The 23,872-nt window shown below is 45.4% G+C and overlaps 1 protein-coding gene across 1 annotated transcript; it reads left to right on the forward strand.

Annotated features, from left to right (window-relative positions):
• The first annotated feature begins 238 nt into the window (after window positions 1–238).
• Window positions 239–21,474, forward strand: LOC149336024 (chorion peroxidase-like). Its single transcript, XM_089554642.1, has 15 exons — window positions 239–553; window positions 2,212–2,375; window positions 4,641–4,785; window positions 5,652–5,869; window positions 7,603–7,800; window positions 8,883–9,038; window positions 9,604–9,705; window positions 10,018–10,131; window positions 10,756–10,888; window positions 14,002–14,211; window positions 16,168–16,296; window positions 17,648–17,866; window positions 18,990–19,159; window positions 20,617–20,722; window positions 21,337–21,474. Exons 1-15 carry the CDS (start codon window positions 531–533, stop codon window positions 21,395–21,397), a joined length of 2,148 nt encoding a protein of 715 aa, XP_089410768.1. The 5' UTR covers window positions 239–530; the 3' UTR covers window positions 21,398–21,474.
• The last annotated feature ends 2,398 nt before the right edge of the window (window positions 21,475–23,872 follow it).

Consider the following 23,872-nt stretch of genomic DNA (forward strand, 5'->3'; position numbering starts at 1 on the left):
ACATCGCAGCTGCGTTGAAGCAGCAAACGTGTCTTGTGTGACGCACTTATCCTGTCACATTTGTTTTTTTTATTGTGGCTGAGTACGATTTCGCTATCTGAAAGCCGCAACATGCAATCACTCGGCAAGGCGCACAATAGCATTCATAATGTTATTACACATGGTACGGATGAACACTGTAGACTGAGACAGCCTTTTCCACCCCCCGCCATACGTCTTAATCTGCATTAAAGTGCAGATCTCTCACTCACATTCACATTCACCCACTCACTCTCTCACTGGATAACTCATACCTGCACCTACTGGAATTGTTTTTTAAAGTCATGACTTTCATTGCTTCTGAGAACCTTACACTGTTTTCACGCATGGGGAGGCTTTTATTAATGGCTCGAACAGGTGCTGCAGCCCCGTTAACTTCTCTTCGTGCCATTTCCGCCCTCACCATCGCCACGTGGCTTGAGGCGGCCAGTGTTTAAAAACGATCTGCGAGCTGTTCGCGTCAAAGAAGAGTAAACGCCCACTTGTCCACGATGGCACGGGACACGCCTTTTCGGTATGGATCTTTGTCGGGGTAGCCCCCGCTTGTGTTTTCTATGACATTGAGGGTGCAAGTTATTGTTACGGGCATAAACAGGTGTTACGGTTGACTTGGGCATTCAACTGGCCATCTCAATGACAGGGCTATAAAAATCCTGCTTGTTGCATGTTTATGGCTACGTTTAAAAGTGACGGCGGTGATTTCACGACCAAAATTTCATCAGATGATTGCAGCGGATTGCCAACCAATGTTGGTTTGGTTGGTTTGGTTATAGGGGTTTAACGTTCCAAAGCGTCTCGGGCTATGAGAGACGCCGTAGTAAAGAGCTCCGAAAATTTCGACCACTTGGGGTTTTTTAACGTGCACTGACATCGCTCAGTACAAGGGCCTCTAGAATTTCGCCTCCATCAAAACTCAACCGCCGCGACCGGGATCGAACCCGCATCTTTCGGGTCAGCAGTCGAGCGTTATAAGGATTGAGGCAACGCGGCGGCTCAACCATGTTGTAATTGCTGACCTTTCTTAGTCTTCCCACGAAATCTAACCAGCCGACAGAACATGGGTGAAAGGTCTCAAAGTGTGTATGAATGGCATGTAGTCCATCCGTCCCTAAAGACTCTGAGATAGTTGCTCTCTCTTGAAAATTCATAGCAATTATACTATTTACTATCATGAAGAATATTGTTGTACGTTACTACATACACTGTCTCTCAAAAGTAAAGCGGCGAAGGTGTTTCTGTCTGGACCACGCTGTGCAGCTCATTATGCATCACCATAGTTTCAAATCTCTTGAAACTCACTAGTACTCTCGTTCCCATCACCCCGGAACTTAGGACGTCCACAAATTCTGCATAAGTCCTACTACACGGTCCACAAGCAAAATAATTCGGCTGTGTGATTTTGGGCTAGAGCGGCACATTATTCAAGGGAATATGGTATATTGTGTAATCGACGAGAGTGGTGTAGATCGCACTATGTGTGCTTGATTTCATACGAATACCTTCCGGATGTTTTTCTTTCGTCATTTACTGTCGTAACTTGCAGTCGCTTAGCGGTTTAGGTGTTCGGCTTCTGAGCACGATGATTTAATTTCGATCCTGGATGTGGCTGGCATTTTCTTGAAAATACACCCGTGTACTATTATTTCTCACCACGGTAAAGGTCCGCAGGGGGGTGAAAATAACCGGCAACCCTCTGATACGTGCTGCCGGATAGCTCCGCCTTCTGGATTGTGTGTTATATACCTATTAACCTATTCCTTATATCCTAACAAACTAATTTCGTCCCTCGCACAAGAAATCTACCCATTTAGGTGAGAAGCAATACATTAATCAAATCTAGCTTCAAAGGCGCAATAATGACAACGGGGTACCAAGCGCAGCTTCGCTCCTGGGTGCGAAAACGGTCCATTTGACTCGTCTAAAAGCCCTACTGTACGGCTTCTTTCATAGTCAATGCGCTGTTTCGGGTGTTAAATCCAGCATAACATACAAAAATGTTTGCTCCTTCTTATCTGCCACGCCGAAAATCCGCCCTGACACTGCTGATGAGACTAAAGGTGCTGAGGAGTTGATGAAAACCCGCAGCTGATAATATTGAGCTTGCTTCTTTATCCCGAAATAGGCGGCTTGGTATGGGCTGCTTGGTCGATCACTGGTGCTCTAACCTCGCAGGTATGTAGCCACCTCTGTCATCATCGTGGCGTGCCTGTCGTCGGTGCTCTCTTGGCAACCGAGTCCGGCCGAAATCGACGCCGCAGCGGATAGGGCGAGGGAGTCCCTGCGAGTGAAACGACAGAGCGACTTGAACCGGCTCCGGGCCAAGCGGGAAGCTGACGGTACGATGTTCCTCGTTGCTTCTCGTTTATTTTTTTTTTTCAAATCATCTTGTGAACAGCAAGTGCTATTCGTTTAGAGTGAGAGAAAGAAAATTCAACAAAACTGCTCAGCTGGACTAAGTAGAGGGTTTAAATCCTATGTTCAGTACAGCAAGCAATGTGTTTGATGCAGCCATCAAGAACTTTCACGGCGTTGACAGAGTTCAACTGTCTTCCGAGTGGTTCTGCTTTCCTTGGAATAGAGGGCACTGAGGGATGATGGTTTGGTTTGGTTTATTGGGGTTTAACGTCCCAAAGCAACTGAGGCTATGAAGGACTCCGTAGTGAAGGGCTCCGGAAATTTCGACCACCTGGGGTTCTTTAACGTGCATTGGCATCGCACAGTACACGGGCCTCTAGAATTTCGCCTCCATCGAAATTCGGCCGCCGCGACCTGGATCGAACCCGCGTCTCTCGGGCCAGCAGCCGAGCGCCGTAACCACTGAGCCACCGCGGCGGCCTGCACTGAGAGATGAGGGTGGGGTAGGACAGACCGTGCTACATAGTGCGGTGACTTGTGGTGTTTGGACACGACAAATATGTTTGCGTATTGTCAGGGAAGGAACCACGTTGCTGACAGCGGGGATAGCAGGCCTTTCACTATGAGGTGGTTGGCGAAGTCACGAAGAAGTGAACTATAGTTCTTGTTTTTATGCTGTAAGATTTGATTCGCGGTGATTGAGGAGTATGAAAGAAGGATGCGAAGGAGGGGCGTTCTTCTTGGAGTTTCTTTCCTCTTCAAGAGGGATTATTTGAGCTAACAAAGACGGTATATTTATTTTACGTCAGCATGACACGGTAACGCAAATAATGAAAGGAGTTCTCCAAATATACGGGTTACAAAATATGAGACAAACAGATATCGCGCCGCTTTCATTCAGTCTTTAAACGCGCTGCCTGGTCTGCCGAGAGTTTAAAGCTCCTCATAAGGCACACAGCCATGTACCGTAGGCTGACAACCATTTTAAGCCTCTTTCTGAATTTGGTAGCTGGAGTTGTGCATATTTTCTTACTTTTATACTTCTAAAATGAATACAAACATTGCAGTTCCATGGGCATGTTCTCAAACAAGATTACTGCATTTCTTAGTGTACACGTACGCTACAAAATCTGCAGATAGCGTAGTTGGAAAGCATATGAACGCCAGTGAGTAGATGGTTTGGTTTAGGGGGCTTAACGTCCCAAAGCGACTCAGGCTGTGTGAGACGCCGTAGTAAAGGGCTCCGGATATTTCGACCGCCACCTGGGGTTCTTTAACGTGCACTGACACCGCACAGTACACGCGCCTCTAGCATTTCGCCTCCATCGAAATGCGACCGCTGCGGCCGGGATCGAACCCGCGTCTCTCGGGTCACTAGCCGAGCGCAGTAACCACTGATCCACCACGGCGGGTGAGCGCCAATGAATAGTCATTTCGCAACTCTTTTTTGTTTTAGAATATTCAGTTTTTTTTCTTCGGAATATGTCGAGAGCAAAATGGTAGAGTTTGACATGAAAGCAAAGCAGCCACATGGACGATCAAATAAGAGGTGCAGAGAGCGGGCTAGAGATACGTCTTTGGGAGAGCAATTCTCGGTGGAGACAACGCAGGACCGACTCAAGTAGAAGACACTCGCGAAAGGAAAGTGGGAATGGTGAAGGAAGAAGAAGTAAGCGCATTATTGGTACCAATGTGTCAGAAGAACGGTATTATAAATACACATCGAAGGGAAGAGGGCGCCGGATGACGAAAGAGGAGATTGGGATATAAAGGAATCATCTTTAAGAGAAAATTCATTGAGGACAACTCAGGACACAAAGATGTGCACGACATGCATTAGAAGCAATAACCCGATGTGTAGAAGGGGCATGAGCTGAATGAAGATGAAGAAGCAATGGCAGTGCCTTGGCCAATCCACCCACGTGGGTATGTGTCATTATAAAGAGTATGAAGAACAAGAACAAGAAGTACCATTCTTAAGAGGATGAAGCGGAAGAAGAAGAAGCATTACTCACCGTTTAGAAGTATCTTTCTTCGGTAAGGCGATAGTGCAGGCTCTTATTACGGTCACTATTTTTCGATTCAATGTTTAGCCATTCAGGCATGGTGTGCATTCGCAGATGTTGGCGCGGCGGAAGGCACAGCAGAAAACACTAAGACCTCTAAGGGAGTTATTGCCGACTCCACATAATCCTCGACACTTGTGAACAGAGCATCGAGACAGAAATTTCACTCTGCACTCGCAGGCCATGAAGTCTCAGCCAGGTCTTCCAGCGGCTGCCCATTCGCCTCCGAGCGACACGCCCACACACGCCGAGCAACCAAGGAAGCGGTGCAGAACGCGGAGGTGGCCAGGCTCTTCGAGGAGACCACCAGAGAGCTGCTTAAGAGGTTGGTACCAATAGTTGGAGTAGCACAAGTTGGACGAACTTCAGGTTGTGGATGGTAGATGTACTGCAGGGCCAACTGTCTCCACGATACGCGGAAAACAATCGAAGCGTGTACTGGTGGTACCTGCTGACGACGACCTCATTTCGCGAACAAGCTGTACGTGTGTGCTTTCCAGCTCCACAGATGTGGTCTCGATGCAATAAACAATAACAGAGCTACTGGCTTCGGTTACGACTCAAGAGTCCCGGAGGAGTTTGTCCCGAAGAATATAAGTCCAGTGGTTTCTAGTAATGGGGCATAGGTGAACTATCAGCGTTGCAAGTAGTGCTATTGGTGGCAGTAGACCTTTCAGTAATATAGGCACTGGTTATTTAAGCTGGAGAGTACTGGTGCCAGTATTAGCTGTAGTAGTGGTAGTATAGTATCACACGTATCTAGGTTTTCTGGCAATCGAGTTAGGTATAATCGTGCGCTTTTAGTTGTATTAGAAAAAGCTTAAATAGTGGAGGAAAATGGCCATTTTGATAAGGACAACAACTGATGTAAACTTGAATCTGTCATCTAATTACATCTCTGAACACCGCCGGTGTATGAAACGGAGAAGCCTTAATAGAAAGAGAGGAATACAGTTTAATCCTCCGATGCGCCCGTTCGATCGGGTACGCCGAGGCCGACGCCAAAGACCGCCGCTGCAATGGGCGCTGGAACGGGCGCCTAAGAACTGCGTTCTAAAAAGACAGGCACTCCGTAACTGTCAGGCTTCGAGTGACGGTAATCATTTCTGCAACTACTATGACTTTCACGCTGTTCCACAGGTGTAAGTGCAAACATCGCTTAAGAATCACTTTTTTCCCTTCTACCTCTAGCGCTGACGGTGCAGGATCCCGGCAGGACACCAACGAGCTGGGAAACGGTAGCGTCGCCGGTTCATCGCTGGCCAACGCATGCCCACAGCCTAACCTGGTATGCAGCTCGACTAAGAAGTACCGTGAAGCCGACGGCAGCTGCAACAACCTCCAGAATCCGGGTTGGGGACGGGCCGGTTCCTGCATGAATCGCCTCCTGAGCCCCGCATACAGCGACGGTACATCACTTCACACCATAAGAATCCAGCATATGCAGGCTAATGGCGGGAAGGTCAGCAATCAACGCGACTAGGACATAAGCATGTGTGAAGCGTCAGCTCCGTGCAGGCGTTTCGGTGATGGGACACTTTTATGCGAAGCATACTACTTTAGCTACCACTTCAGCCCTTCACCGTGGTTATGCGCCTCCAAATCACTTGATACATGACGTCACACCACGTCACACGATGACGTCACAACAGTAGAGAAACGGGGGCCCACCTCGCGCCGTCGCTGTGGTTGTGCGCCTCCAAATCACGTGATACATGACGTCACACCACGTGACACGATGACGTCACGACAGTGGAGAAACGGGGGCCCACCTCGCGCCGTCGCTGTGGTTGTGCGCCTCCAAATCACGTGATACGTGACGTCACACCACGTGACACGATGACGTCACGACAGTGGAGAAACGGGGGCCCACCTCGCGCCGTCGCTGTGGTTGTGCGCCTCCAAATTACGCGACACGATGATGCTTCGCATTCTCCAGGCTTAACCAAGTTAAGCCTCAGCCATTTTTTTATACACACTTCCTTTGAAGTACCTGTAGCTTTGTGTGATACTAGAAATTATGTCACTGAGTAAGGCTTCCTGTCCGCACAAGCACTCTTGCCAGTGATCGCCCATATATCGGCAATAGCTTGGCATCGAGCCCACGATTTGCTTGTGCTGGTTTGAACGCAGACAGTTGTCCGCATAAAATGTTGCCTGCAACTGCGGTGGAACTAAACAAATACGTCAGTGGCCTGACTACGGGCGTCCGACATAAACTTTATGTGTACAGTTCGTGCCACTGGTCTAAGGAAACATATGCGTCGGGTATCTGGGTACCAGGTGGTGCACTAGACCGCGACACCGTCTTCTACCTCTAGAAAACCGAAAGCAAATTGGCGGTTCCAGCAGTTGTTGTTAATGCGTTATCATTAGATGGGTTTGCTTAAGCGGAAATGACGGCCACCGCCACACGCGGCCGTCTCGAATATAACGAACTCTATTACGTCACCTCGAATATAACGAACCTTAGGACGCCTCCTCGAATATAACGAAGTTCATTGTGCGAACCTCGAACAGAACGAACCTAAGTAGGCCACTTGGGATGTAACTAACTTTCGTGTGTTGGCCTTGGATATAACGAACCGAAATGTGCCATCTCACATATAACATACTTTGGTGTGTCAACCTCGGAACCTAAGTATACCACCGTATAGGAAAACAGCAAGTGATCGAAAAAAGGGATGCACTGTGTTGTAAAAATGGATATAAAGACATGCAATGAACATGCTAACTCATTCAACCAATCCACCGAGGATCACCTAAGAGTTTCTTTTGTTATTTTTAATTTAACCTCACAGCCCCCATATCACTTGGACTTTGCTGTGGGCTCTGCTGCGTGTATTATTTTCGCCACATAGCTACAAGGCTGCTATATTCATTAGAATCCGAAGCCTTACATGTACAGCCTTTGTCAAAAGTTTAGAGCCCAGAGGGTCTGCTTCTGGGCCACACTGCTTTGCTCGTAATGCGTCCTCAGCGTCCCAAATCTCCTGAAGGTAAGAAGATTTTTGGTCCTGCTCCCTCCGATGCGTAGGACTTCCATTAGTGCTACAGGAGCGCCACAATAGTGCTTAGAAGCAAACCCCCTGGGCTCTAAACTTTTGACAAAGGCTGTACCTTTCCCACCGGCAACTTTCAGGTATCAGCAAACCCCGAGTGGCATCAAATGGGGCTGCTCTGCCCAATGCGCGCAAGATATCCTACACCGTTCATCCAGACGCCAACAACCCGGCCACCGACATCACGCACATGGTGATGCAGGTGGGACAGTTCATCGACCACGACTTTGCCCTGGCACCGCTGGAACCCGACCCGCAGGAGATTGTCAACCTTGGGAGTAGGTGGCACACTATCGCTGCTCCTATCACTGTTTATTTTCAAACACTAAAAGCGTTCACAAGGGTGCTACTGAGGGCTAGTTGATTTGACATGATAAAGGAACAGCACGGGTATAGAACGATGAAGATGAAAAATAACAAATGTATGCCCATTATGTTACTTCTTTATAATTCGAAGCTGTTTCCACGCCGAAAACTCAGCTGCGATGTTCTTTAGCAAGACGTCTTACCGAGTGAGAGAAGAAGAAAGCTACAGCAACCGACCACTTCCTAGCTGCAACATATACCTTCAAGGCACCCATCTTCGTTTCTTTTTCTGATAACCGATCATGTTTTATAGGCACTAAATGGCTCAACCGTTTTGTCCAGCAGGTATTTCAAATGTAGCTGGCCTCAGTTATTTCGGGAACACAGCTCTAGACGGTTCGAAAAAAGTTCGAAAATTTGCGTGCGTAATCGTCGGCGCCGTGCACCAAACGGTTCAAGGTTTTCTAAAATTAATCCAGAGCCATTCACTGCGGCCACCCTGGTAGACCATGTACCGTTTCGTGGCGCTAAACGCCACGCAACGTTACTAAGTTTTTTACTTATGTGTTTATTGATGCTTTTCAGTAGACCCTCTACTGTTTTTTTGCAGCATTCATGTCTAGCTTACTTACAGGAAAGCAGCAGAACAATACTCCCTAAAAAAATGTCTTTAGGCAGTCTATACACTGTCCATAAATTTTTGTCTATAAATCTATTGGCACTCTATAGACAAATCATAGAATAGTCTATAGGCAATAAAAATCCTATAGAGAGCTTATAGACAATCTGTAGATTTATGTGCATATATTTAGTAGACTTTCTTCCACAGACAGTTCGTAGACTATGAATAGACATACGGGAATATCTTTAGGAAAGGACTAGAGTCTGTAAGAAGTCTATAGACACTCCATAGACCATTTTTGTAAGGGCTGCTTACATAGAATACATTTCAACACGGTAAAATAGATCCCTTGTGTTCGCCTCGAAGGAGACCAATGGGCATATGCTTGTTCTAGCAATCCGCACCATTTGTGCGTACTGTATTTCTGCCCAGATCCCAACAATGTGATCGACTGCTGTTCGGCGGCTACACGGAACATGCCTGAGTGCTTCTCCATCGACATCCCTGCCGGGGACCCTTTTTTCTCCCAATTCGGGAGGACCTGCATGAACGTACCACGTTCGGCTCCTTGCTCGCGCTGCCAACTAGGTGTGTAGCACACATTTTTACTCCCTGTATATAGCTTCTTAAATGCATAAATACGTCAAATCTTTGCCCCCAGATATCAAACTTATCATGAAATTATGCCTATTAGCATTATACAAGGAAAAGCACACAGAAAAAAGTTGAAGAGCTCGAATACAAACGAGCGACATGACCTACATTTTCTTATGTCGGCTTAACTGCCTCTGCATTTGCAATAAAATGTTCTTCATTGACTGAAATAATATTAGCACAGCAGTACAGGTGGAAAGACATATAATCACCGATCACATTGACAGTGACCGCGGACTCTACAGCAATTCAGGCAAGTGCCGACACAAAACGTAAAATAAAACAAAAACTACCGCTAAATGCCAGCTATGTGCGAAATTTGAGGGGGAACAAGACAGGAGTTCAGGCGGGAGAATTTTTCTTAGATTTTCTCTGAGCTATGCCACACATTTGATGCTTTTCATGCATTCTGCAATCTAATTGTAGCTTTTTTTTTCCTGTTACAAATATGCCTGCCTTATCAACCCACGCATTGTGAAAACGCACGTTCTTTTCTCAGGTTACAGGGAGCAGCAGGACATATTGACGTCATATATTGACGCTTCTCAGATCTACGGCAGCAGTCAGAATGACACCACTAGGCTGCGGCTCCTTAGTGGAGGTTAGTATCGCATGTAATAACATACTTCAATCCTCCGGTGAAAATTAACGTTTTAACGCGACACAGTTGCAGTATCGAGCATTAACACACGCATTCTGAAAATTTGCTCAAGCAATTGAATAATTCATAATATGCCAGCAAAATAAAAATGCGCGAGTACTGCACCAGATGCACCATGCAACGATAGCTGCCCTAAAGTGTCTTAAGTGCTACTCATGCTTCTGTTACCGTCCTCTCACTGACCGCTTCGTGAGGATGATATGGCCACATCTGAATAAATAAAAACATACGTCATCTGCCTTTCCCGTCCAGGACTTCTGAAGTACCAACAAGTTCCCGGGGCTGGCGCTCTTCTTCCCCGAAGTTTTTATCCGACCAGAGATCGGTGCAGTGACCCAAGCAAAGGACAGTATTGCTTCCGAGCAGGTAACTGCCATTTTACCGTATCGAAGGCAATTTCATAGCCAGTTTCCTTTCCTCTTTTCCGAAGTGTTTGAAAATTTTTATTTGTTCGTCTCGCTTCTATGTTTCGCTCCGGTTTTTAATTCTGAAGACGGGGAACGCCTTATAGCAGAACGCGCCATAGCTCATTACTAAGTAGGATCTGAATAGAATGAAATTAGGGTTGGCTACATGAAGGGCGAAGATCTCGCCTCTTTGGGAAGGCCCATAAAGTTTTTGACATTGTGAAGTTCAAAAAACAATCTTCAGATCGTTTGTGTTTACGTAGAAATTTCGCCTCAATACCAAATTTCGCGGGCTCTTAGGAAGCAAGGGGAGCAGAACATTACTATTATAGTAGAATGGCGGTAAAGAGAGCCAAATAGGAGTTGTTTATTAAGTTTCAGGAGTAAAGTTATTACCAAGTATGGTTTTTAAACTACCTGAATAATTTAACCTTTAGGAAAAGAAGTTTCCTTATGCCTGTGAAAAGTCTTCACCGGTTTTAATGAATGTGAAATGTGGAAAGCTACTTTTCCTTGTGGATTTTTTTTGCATTTACTATTCTATTCGAGTAATGTTTCTCGTGAAACCTGTTTCTGTCTCGAGGTGATGAGAGAGTCAACGAGCATCCTGGCCTCACTTCGATCCACACTATTTGGCTGCGACACCACAACCTGCTCGCGACATACTTTGCTCAGCAAGTGAGCGCAACCGACGAAGCCTACTTTCAAACCACCAAGTAAGTCTTGCAGACTGCATTTGCCTCACGTGATCGACTATTTTCTACCGTTCTTTTCTTTCTTCCTGAGCGATGTATTTCAGTGCTTCCGAAGCGTGGTCAGTGTCGCTAAAGCATTGAGAATCGAATTAACCCTCTTAACAACCGAAGAACATGAGCTTACCTCTCAAAAGCCTGGCCTCCTTATTTCTAAACTTACATGTCTTATGCTCATGATTTGAAACTGCCTTTGAGGCTTTTCTTGATTGGTACCCATAAACACGAGAGAAAGGGTATGAAAGAATTTGGGGGGGGGGGGGGGGGTTCGACAGACAGTGTTGGGAAAGGCTAAGATGGAGGGAAGAATCATCATGCACCACGACTGTATGGATGGGTGAAGTGTTCATTTTAGCGCGAAAGCCTTTTTGGCTTTATAACGTAGTAAATGTCGGAGTGTGGCGAAGCCTCCGTAGGTTGTCACGTGATACCAAAAATGAGGAGAAATAAAAGAGATTTGAAATGGATGACCCTGGCGAACCTAAGAAAAGGAAACGCGCTTTCAATCACGCATGCAAGTTCATGGCGCGGGTGTCCACCTGCAAAAACCTGCTTTCATACGATATTTCCTGAATAGCACTGCTAAACCGCCAGCAGTTTTTTTTTCTTTCATTATATCCACAAAGATAAGGCCGACTAGGAAAAGTATACACATCCTACCTACCTAAGCAAAATAGCAACTGCTCAGATGATTATCAGTACGAAATGCAGCGACTGGTCCGTAAATGCACTTAAGAATGACAGTATTAAAGCCGCAGGTCTACTACAATTCTGCGCACAAAAGAGGTCTCGTCAAGTCATTTTGAACAAAACTGATGAGCGTAGACCTCTGAATGTGCTATAAAACGCTTCTTCCGCTCTCTTGATAACGAGAGACAAGTAGATGCAGACCTTTCATTAGTAGGCATCCGGAAATACAGAAATGCTTCAGGATTAGCATGTTGCGACTCTCTCTTGAACTCTGCTTACGCCCTCTTTGTCAAGTTTGTGCTTCATGTCATCAGGAACCAAAAATGCTCGCTGGTGGTTTTCCGTTTTTTTTCGAGCTTCCGGCAATAAGCGTGCGTAGGTTAGGCCTGAATTTTTGAAATTTCAGCGAACATTTACATTTAGGCAATGTGTTATGCATGAAGGGAATGCGTGAAAGTTGATTATTGTTTATTCCACATTCCGTAAGCTTCAGAGCTACAAAACACGACCACCGGAACCAAAGTGGCGGTATGAAATCTGTTGTTGGCGTCTTCAATGTTGCGAGAGAAAAATCCCCGGAGGCGCAACCAAGGAGGGCCACCTAGGTCCCGTGACCGTAGCAGGTGGCAGTTAAACGAATGATTGGTCGCAAGGGAACAGAAACCTGGGTCGCCCAAGCCCTACCACTAGCTGCGCCTGCCATCGCAGGGCAGTAGCGCATTCCTTAACCGCTGCACCGCTGCGCCTGTCTGGAGTGGTATGAGGTCTCCCAGCGATCTATGAATGTATAGTAGAGAATGACCTATTCGGCACGTATGGGCATTAACCCTTTAAAGTTACTGCGTCATACCTTTAAGGTGGAGCTTATGCGTCCCCTCCGATGTTTTATTGTAGAGCAATTGTGGCTCATACCTCTGATAATAAATAGCAGTGGTGCTTACCCATCGCGATAAAATATTTCGAAATACGCTGCCGAAGCTCTTCTTGCTACTACTACAATTAGTTATCCTTGCTATTGGCCACTGTTTACTGCTTGTTTCCGCTGCTCGTCCTCTACTCACGGAAGCTCCCATAGAAGCAAATGTACTCTGTCGAGCCTGTCCTCTTGTTCGTCAACATCTTCTTCCTCTTCCAAACGCGCTTAACTAACATAAATAGCCTATATAGTTGTCTGCGTAGTGGAGTATACAGTGTATGTTCATAAATGTATATGCACGTTTTTACAGCGAAAGCTATTAATGGCAGGCAACCGAGTTTGCGGCGTCGATGTTACACCGCGCTGCGCTGATTGGTCAGCGTGCGTTGACGTCATGCTAGACGTCGCACGCACGCCTCACACTGAGTGGTCGCATCCCGAATAGCTGCATAGAGATGTTACCAGCACTCTGGCAGAGAAGAAGATAAATAATAACGAATAAACAGTTTTCTATACACTCCCTGAAATATATATCACTAAGTCTCCGCTTGCACGCTGGTAAGCGTCCTGTAAGTTGTTTCTGTTTGTGAAGGCAAGCTAGGAACTCAGGGGCTATTCACAGGTCTGCACCGCGTATTCGAGAGCACTGCTAGGAATATCTTGCGTGAAAACTTTATATTCCATTTTGAAATTATATCCTTGAACAGCGAAATTCTGAACCAATCAAAAAAACAATTACTACCTTCACATTATGCTGTTAATGAAGGCCCAGTCAATAGCCGAAGCAGAGACTTTTTTAGTGGCGCTAAAACTTAAGAAATCGGTTTTTCGCCAATGAGCATCAACGATAATTTGGTCTATTTTTTGCAGCTATTCCGGGTTGGGCGAAATACGTTAGCGAAGTCTTAGAACCAACTCGAAGTGCGAGAGAGTGTCAACAGTATATTTGTCCAAGAAATGTGTCCCTATTTCTCACAAACACTTCTTAGAAAATGATAGACCCCTTATAAAAACTTTTTTAGACAGTCTATAGACTTTCCTCAGACTTCTGTCTGTAAAGTCTATGGGCTCTCTATAGACAAACCCCAGAGAACAGTCTATAGACAATACAAATCCTATTATGAGAGCCTATAGACCATCTACAGATTTATGACTATACAATTTTAGTCGACAATCGTCTATCGACAGTCTATAGAGTATGAATAGACAAAATAAATATAGGAACGAAACAGTGTCTACAACAAGTCTGTAGACTGCCTACAGACCATTTTTACGAGGGGAGGAAGCGTTAAACACTTGGTGGAAGTCGCACATTCGCGCAGCTTCTTCCAAAACCTTCCCACAGTGACTTCAAACGTTTTCACCGGAGCACAATGGCTGCTGAGAACATGTTGATACCAAACTTTGTATGCACCCTTCTCAAACCATTATCGGCCAGTACTCAGGTCGGAGTTGTCATCTTTTCTTTCAGGCGCATCGTGGAGTCCCAGTTCCAGCATATCGTCTACAACGAGTGGCTGCCCGCGGTGATAGGTCCGGCTGCGATGACCAGCTTTCAACTGACGCCCAAGACAAGCGGGTTCACGACGTACGATCCCTCAGTGGACGCCACCATGATCAATGAATTCGCGGCGGCAGCATTTCGCCTCGGCCACACGCTCATCAACGGAAGCTTCTTGCTGTAAGCGATCTATCAGTGTGACAATCCTAACCCGTACGGGAAGCTCCACCGCAGTGTCATCGGTGTTTCTTTTTTTTTAGATTTTGTTTACCGCATGAACTATGCTATGTTGATGAGGGCAATAAATACGACTGAGGAGGCCGACCTTCATGTAGACACGAAATGAGGAAGCATTTCATTTATGAGTGGGCGCACGAAGTTTTATGAAGAACTTGCTTTGGGGCTAGTTGGTTCATGATTGAAGTTCAGAATGACGCAAAAGACACACACACAGGAAAAATAGGGGATGACACAAAGAGCGCCTACTACCAACTGAGTTTATTGCGGAAACACCCTCTTTTATAAGGCAGGACATATCAACCACGAACCAGAAGCTGAAAAAACACATATTCATGGTTTGAATTCACATTTCGAAACACCATCGGCAGAAAAGAAAAGCTACAAGAACGAAAAAAAAAACCGAATCTAGAACTACACGTGGCCGTCTAAGAAACCCAGCTCCTGGCGGCAGAGTTTAATCTGGGTCCACGTGCATTAGCACTTCGTCGATTAAACTCTGCCGCCAGGAGCTGGGTTTCTTAGACGGCCACGTGTAGTTCTAGATTCGGTTTTTTTTTTCGTTCTTGTAGCTTTTCTTTTCTGCCGATGGTGTTTCGAAATATGAATTCAAACCATGAATATGTGTTTTCTCTGCTTCTGGTTCGTAGTTGATATGTCTTGCCTTATAAAAGAGGGTGTTTCCGCAGTAAACTCAGTTGGTAGTAGGCGCTCTTTGTGTCATCCCCTATTTTTCCTGTGTGTGTGTATTTTGCGCCATTCTGAACTTCAGTCAAGTTTTATGAGTCAGGGGGGACTCGAAGAGCACCAATTTAAACATTGTGACTGCTTGCTTTCTTCAGATTTTAGGGTGAAAGCTCTTCAGTGGGTATAACACTTAGCATCAAGCCCGTTAATTGGAAACTAAACGTCACAATGGCAATCAGAACGTGGTGGTGCGGATATCGTACGAGAACATCTTCGACGGAAATCCGCGTGGCTCGGTTTTGAAACAATAAGTTAAGTAACACTGACAACAACGACAGAATTTATTTTTAACCCAACGCTTCGGGACCGCCACGTCTTTGTCAAAGGGAAAGCGAAGGCCGCTAAATGCTGCTGCTGGCTGGTATGTCAGTCACGCCTGAAGTAGGGACCGAGTTGGTCCCAAAACATTGGGTTAAAAATAAATTAGTGGTTGGCGTTGGTCTTCCTTAACTTTTTTTAGGGATATCGTATCTCACACATTTGGTCCCCGTATTGCAGGAAAATACAAAACTGGAAAAACGCCCGGCTTCTGTACGGTGTGTGTGCGCGTTAAGAACCTCCGGTTGCCGAAATTAATCCGGATCCCTCCACAACGCCGCCCTTCGTGGCCCGCGTGCAGATACGAAACGTTTAATTCCACATACATCATCACATTACATGGCAGTGCCGAACCACTTATCCACTCCTACTGGGCTTCTGAAGAAGGCTGTAACCCCTAAAACTATTTCCTGTTGATTCCTCATCGGAAGTTATGATCATCATAGGTGAACGAAGCTATTTTCGAAATGTTTTGTTTTCGTTGTAATCAAACCACTAATACGCAGTGCGCGGACACGAATAGTTTAATAATATATGCTTCTCTGAGTGTAACCGAAAATAAGTCAAATTATTGTAACACGTTATATAAACGCCGATGTTGAACATGCGGAGAACATCCTGAAGACATTTAACCTGACGTGTTTGATGCTAGAGCAACTGCAGTAGCACTATATTGACCTGTGTTAACTACTCGCAAAGGCGACAATAAAGCTCAGCTCATGGTCCACAGTTATTGTCGTTGTAAATGCTGCAACTGTGCTTAATCGTAAATAGATCGTATACGGATGTTCGAAAGCGATAAAATATCATTGCTTTCTCTTCCCTTTTTCCTAGGGACACAGTGAACGGGCTGTTTACGTTCGAGCTGGAAGAAAATTACTTCTTTCCTTTCAACTTCTACAACGGTGATCTGGATGACGTCATTTTGGGATTGATCAAGCAGCGCTCGCAGAGATTCGACAAGTAAGAATTGTCACGCACTTAGAAACACCTACATAACTCGCGTTCCCTTCCGGAGTGATGCTTTGCAAAGCTCAAAGATTCCGGATTTTTAGTAACGAACAATTAGAATACTCCACAAACGACTTTCTGGAACTAGAAGAAGTAAGGCGCGCACTGTATGACACCTGTATTTCGTAGTATTGATTTTTTTTTCATATCTCTTCTGTGCATAGTGGGCATAGTGATTACCCCAATGTAGCGCTTCCGAACATACACCTATCAACTGACGTCTCAACTCCCACCGAAAAGAGCCCCTCACGATAGCCCGTTCTATACGAGACACGCACCTAAATTTCGATGCGACACAATATCTTGCGTCTTGGTTCACGTGACCACGTGATGTGTACACGAGGGGATAGTACGTAGTGATAGTACGAGGTGATAGTACGTAGTGATAGTACGAGTTAGTGAAGTAGTAATAGTGAGATTGACATCATCAACCAGTCACGTGATAGTAACATGTCTAAACAAGAAATTGTCGACGGGCTGATGACTTCACATAAGACAAAAAGACCAAAAATCATGTCGAGAGTAGAAGTTGCGTCGCTCCCTTTCAGTTCGTTCCTGGTTGCCTTCCCGTGCAGTACTCTAAATGCTTTCGCATTTCCGCACGCAAGGAAACTTAAGTGCACCCTTCGAATATTTTTATGCTTGTATGACCTTTTTGCTCCAGGTTTTCGAGCTTTCGTTTTCCGCAAAATATTAAGTCGAAAAGGGGACGGTAGGATATATATAGGCAAAGGCCGATGTTGGGTGGTAATGACTAAAACTTTGTAGAGACTGGAGCCAGGTAGATGTTAAAATTAACTGCTCGACAGACATTTATTTATTCATTTATTTTATTTTAAATATCATCATTTGCCATACAGCATTATAGAGGGAAGTAGTTATACAAAGGAACAAAACCTAGAAATATGAGCATAATTTTACGCAATGTCACTACCTATACAATGCTAATGCATTCTTGAAATAAACGGTGATTATTAATTAGTGCCAGTGGTGCGGGAAGTAATTCCACTCGTCGGAAGTCCGGAGTAAGAACAAATGAAAGTCGGTTTTTTGTTCTGCAGAATGGTATTCCAATCTTCAGGACGTGATCCTTCTGTGGTGACACGTACTGTGGGGTTGAGATAAGTTCTTCTCGCAGGTAAGAATGGTGAAAAAGGTTATGAAAAAGGCGAAGACGAAGTGTTCTACGTCGAGACGCAAGGAATCTGTCCTGTTCTGTCCAACGAGCCCAATACCACACGAAACTTAACTTCTTCAAGATTCCCAGGGCTTCATCATTAATCCCGTGGTTCTTCGCGTCCAGATTTGTGACAACTGGCGTGACGCACCACCTTTATCGGCTGCGAAACGAAAGCTTCGGACTCGACCTGATTGCCATCAACATCCAGAGAGCCCGAGATCACGGCATCAGACCGTACGTGGACTACTTCAAGTTCTGCACAAACGTCGCCATCACCTCCTTTGACCAGCTGAAGCAGTACATCGACAACAACGTGGTCGAACTTTACAAGCAGATTTATACGTGAGCCTCCCTTTCCGTTAGTTTTCGACGATATTTTTACGGGAGTAACGTATGCGTGGTGGTGGGCTGGGCATTCTGCGCATATGCAACTAAGTACATCATGGGTCAAATAAACCCGTTAAGTGTTTGCTGTTGGAATGAAAAACTAACACCTTTTCAACTCGGAGATTTGCAGTTTTACTTGTATTAAAAAGCAGAAATATACAGGAAATACAAAGAGGGCACTTTCTCCCAGCAGCAGCATAGGATGGAACGGCATGTCTTGGTTCTAAATCGCGCATATGGTTTTCTTTTCCTATAAATAGCAGACTATATTGACTTAATTTAGTCAATTTTTGTGCATGACAGAAGAATGTGGTCGACTCTTAGCTTGTCTCCGAATTCCTCACATGTCGGTTCGTCATTTTTAAAACCAATGAAGGTTTGTATGAAACGTGTACGTGCAATCTGAAGGCGACGTGAAATTAATTCGATGAAGCGTTTTCCGTGACTGCATGACTTCCATCCCTCTATGGCCGACATAGCTAGGCCCATTTTGCTGTGTATAAACGTTCGCGCACCAAAAACATTTCTAGAGCATAAAGCAATTTATTTCTTCCAATTTATTACTTAAAAATTTTCCATCCACAGTGAGTAACATCTGATCGGTGTAATTTCTGTCAACTTTCCTACTAATTCTGATATGCTTCATTCAATAAAAGTGACAGCAGGTCTCTAAATTCGCCTTAACCCGCACTCCAGCGAATGTCTTTGGTACAGAGTTTTCTTAGGCAAGCTAACCCCAGTCTGCGTGATAAAGCTCTGAAATTTTTCCGTATCCATCTAGTCGTATATTTCTTTCTTTGCAACTACCCGTTTGTTTGTTTGTTTGTTTTTGCGCTTTTCACGTTTTTAATTATCGATGTATGCAAATGCATAAAAGAGAGTAAAAATATTTGAATGTTTCCATGCGTAAGTAAAAATTTTGTTCAGTCTGCATTCTGGCACCCTTCCTGCTAAAAAACAAAAAACCCACCAATATACACCACGCACTAGCTCTGATCTCACAATGCCTTGTTTAACTGTGTTAAAGAAAGTTGTCATCATAATCTGACACAGCCTTCTCTGTACCCGCTCCCCGCAGCAACGTCGCCGACATCGACCTGTTCACGGCTGGCATCTCCGAGTTCTCCGTAAGCGGGGGCATCGTAGGCCCCACGTTCGCATGCATCCTTGGGCACCTCTTCAGCAGGGTCAAGTTCGGCGACCGCTTCTACTACGAACACGGAGGGCAGGCGGGCTCCTTTACCTCGGGTATGCGCATCTTACTTGCTCACTGAAAATTAGGCCTACTAAGGGAAGGCATCATTACTTAAGCTTTCGACAGGCATGAAAAGCCGAACCTTGCCCAGCCAACATGAGGGCACTCGCCCCCACCTCGAGTCCCACCTACCCTGCATTATACCAGGTGTCCCAGCTAAATGTAACCAAGCTTTTAAAAAACTTTTTTTAAACAACTTTTCAAAAAGTCGGAAACCAAATGAGGGTTGTTTAGAGTCGCGTGACCTAGTCTGCAGTATTTTTTTCGTTCCTCAAGGTTGACTAATCAGTTAAGCTTAATTAACTAATTTTTTAATTATTGACTTGCGGAACAACGTGTAAATGGAAAAGTTGTAGACCGCTTTGAGAAACAGCTTACTGGGACACTTGCAGCAAAGTAATATTTGCGTAAAGTAGTTTTTTTACCGGCCTTAAACCACAACCCGCACAACAAGAAAAAGCTTCCACAAGACAACTGTGCCACTTCATCGTCCCAAGACGCGCCTTAAAGAATAAAATCCGGTTTTTATGAAGTTCTCTCCTCGATGAGAGTTTGGGTGCACATTGGGGCAGAGAAGTGAGCGAGCAGCTGGTCACGTGACAACTTTCTTAAAAGGCCAATAAATGAAGCTACATAAATCGTAACTTGAGGGAGACAGCACTACTAGCGGTTTTTCGAAGCGATCTAAAACTTTTTCATTGACACTTTCTTCCTGAAGTCAATAATTAAGAAGTTAGCTAATTACTTAACTAATTAATCAACTTTGAAGGGCGAGAAAAACACTCAAGACTAGGCCACGCAACTACGAACAACCCTCAGTTGGTTTCAGTGGACTAGGACACTTCGCCTTTTTTAAACGTTTCGTTACATTTAGCTGGGACACCCGGTATATGGGTTGTGCCGACGTCCAAGCGGTCGCGACGGAATGTTACGTGTTTTGCTCTGGTAGCGCCTCTCTGGTAGCGATACTCCGGTAGCGCCAACCGTAACACGGCACACAGTATGCTAAAGGTGTCTATTAAACAAGTTTACTGTAGCGTGGTTACATGTCATGTCGTCTTCCTCCGCATGTGGTTGTCTGTGTTTGATTCAATTTACTTCACAGTTCCCTGGACTGGTTATTTCCACCGTAGCCTCAGAATGGCTGTCCTGAAGTTACACTGAGCTTAAATTAGGCCCTCTTATACTGAGTACGACGTACATTTCCCGCAGAAGTAGAAAAACAAAGGAAAATAATTCAGTACCGTGGGAAACGCTACGCTCTGACTACACTTTAAGTGAGCTCAAATGCCTTTCATGTTATGTATATTTTTGTTTCCTTTGCCTCTGGCCTCACAGCTGCGTGCTCTTGTCTGGAAGCTGTGAGCCTTGTGCAGATTGTTTTCAGTACAATTTCCGTGTTGTTCGCCCCAACCGGATGTGCAATGAGACGAGTCATTTACATTTGCAGCTCAGCTGGCTGAAATTCGCAAAACGTCGTTTGCCAGGATAATATGCGGTGCCAGTGACACCATACAGTCCTTGCCAAAGAACGTTTTCCGCCCTGTGGGAACCAGGTCAGTATAAATATAGTTAATCGCACCAGCCTTGCTATTTGTTCGCCCCGGGCACAGTGTGTTTTATTTCGTCGCATTAAAGGAATACAATGCTTTACGAAGCACAACTGTCTTGCCGGAATCAGTACTGCCAGAATAAAGCGATATTACTCCAGATATCATTCAATCTCGCTATATTTTGGGTTGCCAATTTGACAAACGATCAACCATTTGGTCAAGACAAATGATAGTATAGAAAAGAAAATCAGAAGAAGAGCTGTCCGGCTAATGTATAGCCAACGACAGAATAAAAAAGAAGCGATCAGTTAAAAATCATTAATGAGGCAGTTTCGAGCCTACGGCACCAAGCGACATGTCTAATTTACGCTACTCACGATCTAATTACACTAGTCGCTAACCACCGAAATGATGGCTGACTGAAGAGCGACCAAGCACAAACCTTATATCCAAATGCGCAAATGGTCCCCTTTAGGTCTGGCTCGGTTCCAACTGATACCAGTTAGAAGGATTGTGTATAAAGCTGCAAAATCTTACTGCAACTAAGTGTAGGCGTTTTTTTTTTCGATCTGCATGTTTACTAATGTACTCAATATTTTTTTCCCTGGCTTTTGCAGCAATCAGGTCGCCAGCTGCGCGAATGGAATTCCGGCACCGAACTATTCACTGTGGCTTTAGTGAAAACTGCATGAAAACTGATACCACCTTACAGCCTACCCTCTAATAAACTCTTTCACACTGTTTCGTTCGATTCACCTGGAGTGATGATTTTTTATCGCGGCCTTCTTTTAACTTAAAACACGACTTTCGAAACTCTCCTGGGTGTTTCTTTTCTTTTTTGTTGTTGTTGTTGCGACAACACTGCGCCCACCGTTTTGCCTCTTCAGCGTGGCCGCACTTTTGCCGTGGCGGCGACTCCACGAATGACCTTGAGCCGTCGCCTAGCAACCGCAGCAGCTGCCGCCGCCGCGCTTCGCCAGATGGCGCCCCCAACGCCGGCGCTTTGTCAGTTGGAGTCAAAAGCTGCTGACACCGCCATTGGAAGCTACAATGGCGGGCATTCCAGCGCCAGCCACGTGGATGGGGCTTGCACTGGCATGGACAGCGATAAGCCATTAGGTAAGACATGTTCAGGCAGGAACAGCTACGCACAGGTGGCAGCTGGGAAGTCGAGAAGCGATACTGAGAAGGGGAACGAGCTAATTCCAGGAAATGAGGTCACAGTCGCTGATAAGAGGCAGCAAGATCCGCAAGAGAGGAGGGAGGGGCAGAGTACGCTAGTGCTTATCGCTGGTGACTCAAACATGAGGCACTGCAAAAAAGCTATTCTGGACCGTGTGAAGGGTGATAGGCGGGTAGCAGTCGGGGTGTTTCCAGTAGGACAATGGATGATGTTCTGAGAGCGACAAGAAGTGAACTTTCCGAGAATGTTGCAAGGCGTAACTTGGTAGTGGTAGCGGCGGGGCTAAATGATGTCCTGAATGGTAACGCCGCACAAGTAGGGAAAAGATTAGCTGAGGGAGTTGACGGTATAAGGGCGATAGCACAGCAAGCGCAGACCGTGGTGTGTACAGTGCCGGAGGTATAAGGAAGGAATGTAGAGGTTGCTAACAACGTTGTGAATCTTAGTCGAGAGATAAGGCAGTTAGGCCTCGAGAAAGGCTTTGAGGTTGTAGACATAAACAAGGAAGTGCACAGAGCAGGTTTGGGCAGAGACTTTGGACGAGATGGCATCCATTTCAGTGGAGGGGTAGGAGAAGAGATAGGCTGGCGCCTGGGAGGCCGAGCGGCAGCTTTTTTAGGGGGTCCACGGTGGCTCAGGGCGTAGGGGTAGGTAGAAGCGATGTAGTAAATGTAACAATGGCGGCTGAGCCCAACAAAATGGCCACTAGGAGGCCCAGAAAGAAAACTACGAAAAAGAAATTTAACGCCAAGATCAGTTACATAAACATGCAAGGGGATAGAAAGAGAGCGAAATGGCTAGAAATAGAACAGCAGTTAAAGGACGAAGCAGTAGGTGTGTACGCTCTATGCGAGACACATCTGAGGGATCTAGAAGATCCACCTTTAATAGATGGCTATGTCTGGGAAGGGTGCAACAGAACAACAACGGAGAAGAAGGGAGGAGGAGTAGGTATGCTGATACATCAAGGAACAAATCCGCAAAGAATAAAATCAACTTGCAAAGAACATGTCTGGATATCAGGTACAATTGCTGGCAAAAGGACAAGGCTAGGGGTAGTTTATTTAAGGACCGGGGACAAATTAAGGCAAGAAAACAAGGATCTAGTTAAGTGTCTCAATGACGATATAAAGCAGATTGGAGACGGTGTCGATATTATTTTGCTTGGAGACATGAATGGCCACATCCAGTATCTGGATGGATACACAGATTGTAACGGGAAGTTAATGCTAGACTTGTGTGAGCGGCACAACCTAGTTATTGTCAGTAGAGAAACTAACTGTGAGGGACAAATCACGTGGGAATCCCGTAACAGGCAGACAACCATTGACTAGTGTCTAGTGTCGCAGGGCATCTATAGCAAGCTCGCAATAATGGAAATAGACGAAGAGGGGAAGTACAGCCTAGGGAGTGATCATAAACGTATTAGTCTACAGTTGGGAGCCCTAGTCAAAAGAGAAATGCAGCGAAGTCAAAAAGACAGCGCAAAATTAAACGATGAACAAATAGTGCTAATATCAGCCGATATAGAAGAAGTAATCGAGAAACGTCCCATGGAAAAGTGTGATTAGAATCAGTTAGAACTGCTCATCGCTACAAAAATGAAACAAATGAAAGAAGTAAACCGCTGGAGAGGAAAGAGGAAACCACGAAGCAGGTGGAATATGGAAATTAAGGAGGCCATCGAACAACGACGGGTGGCTTCAAGGGAACTCAGAGAAGCAAAGAGGGCGCAGTTACCTGAACAGGAAATAGGCGAAAAATGGGAATCTTATCGACAAAAGAAACAGCAAGTTCAGGTCGTAGTCCAGGCTAAAATGACGCAGTACTCTGATAAACGGCTGGCTGAAGTTCGCGAGGCAAATAAAAGGGGGCCAGAAAATTCTGGAACCATATAAGCTGGTTGGGAAAAACAAATCAAAGAACGCAGGAACAGATGACACCACCCTCCTTTTAACAAGAAAGCAGCA

The sequence above is a fragment of the Amblyomma mixtum genome, chromosome 7 (genome assembly GCF_055824585.1).
Source record: "Amblyomma mixtum isolate Tamu chromosome 7, ASM5582458v1, whole genome shotgun sequence".
Classification (NCBI taxonomy): Eukaryota; Metazoa; Arthropoda; class Arachnida; order Ixodida; family Ixodidae; genus Amblyomma; species Amblyomma mixtum.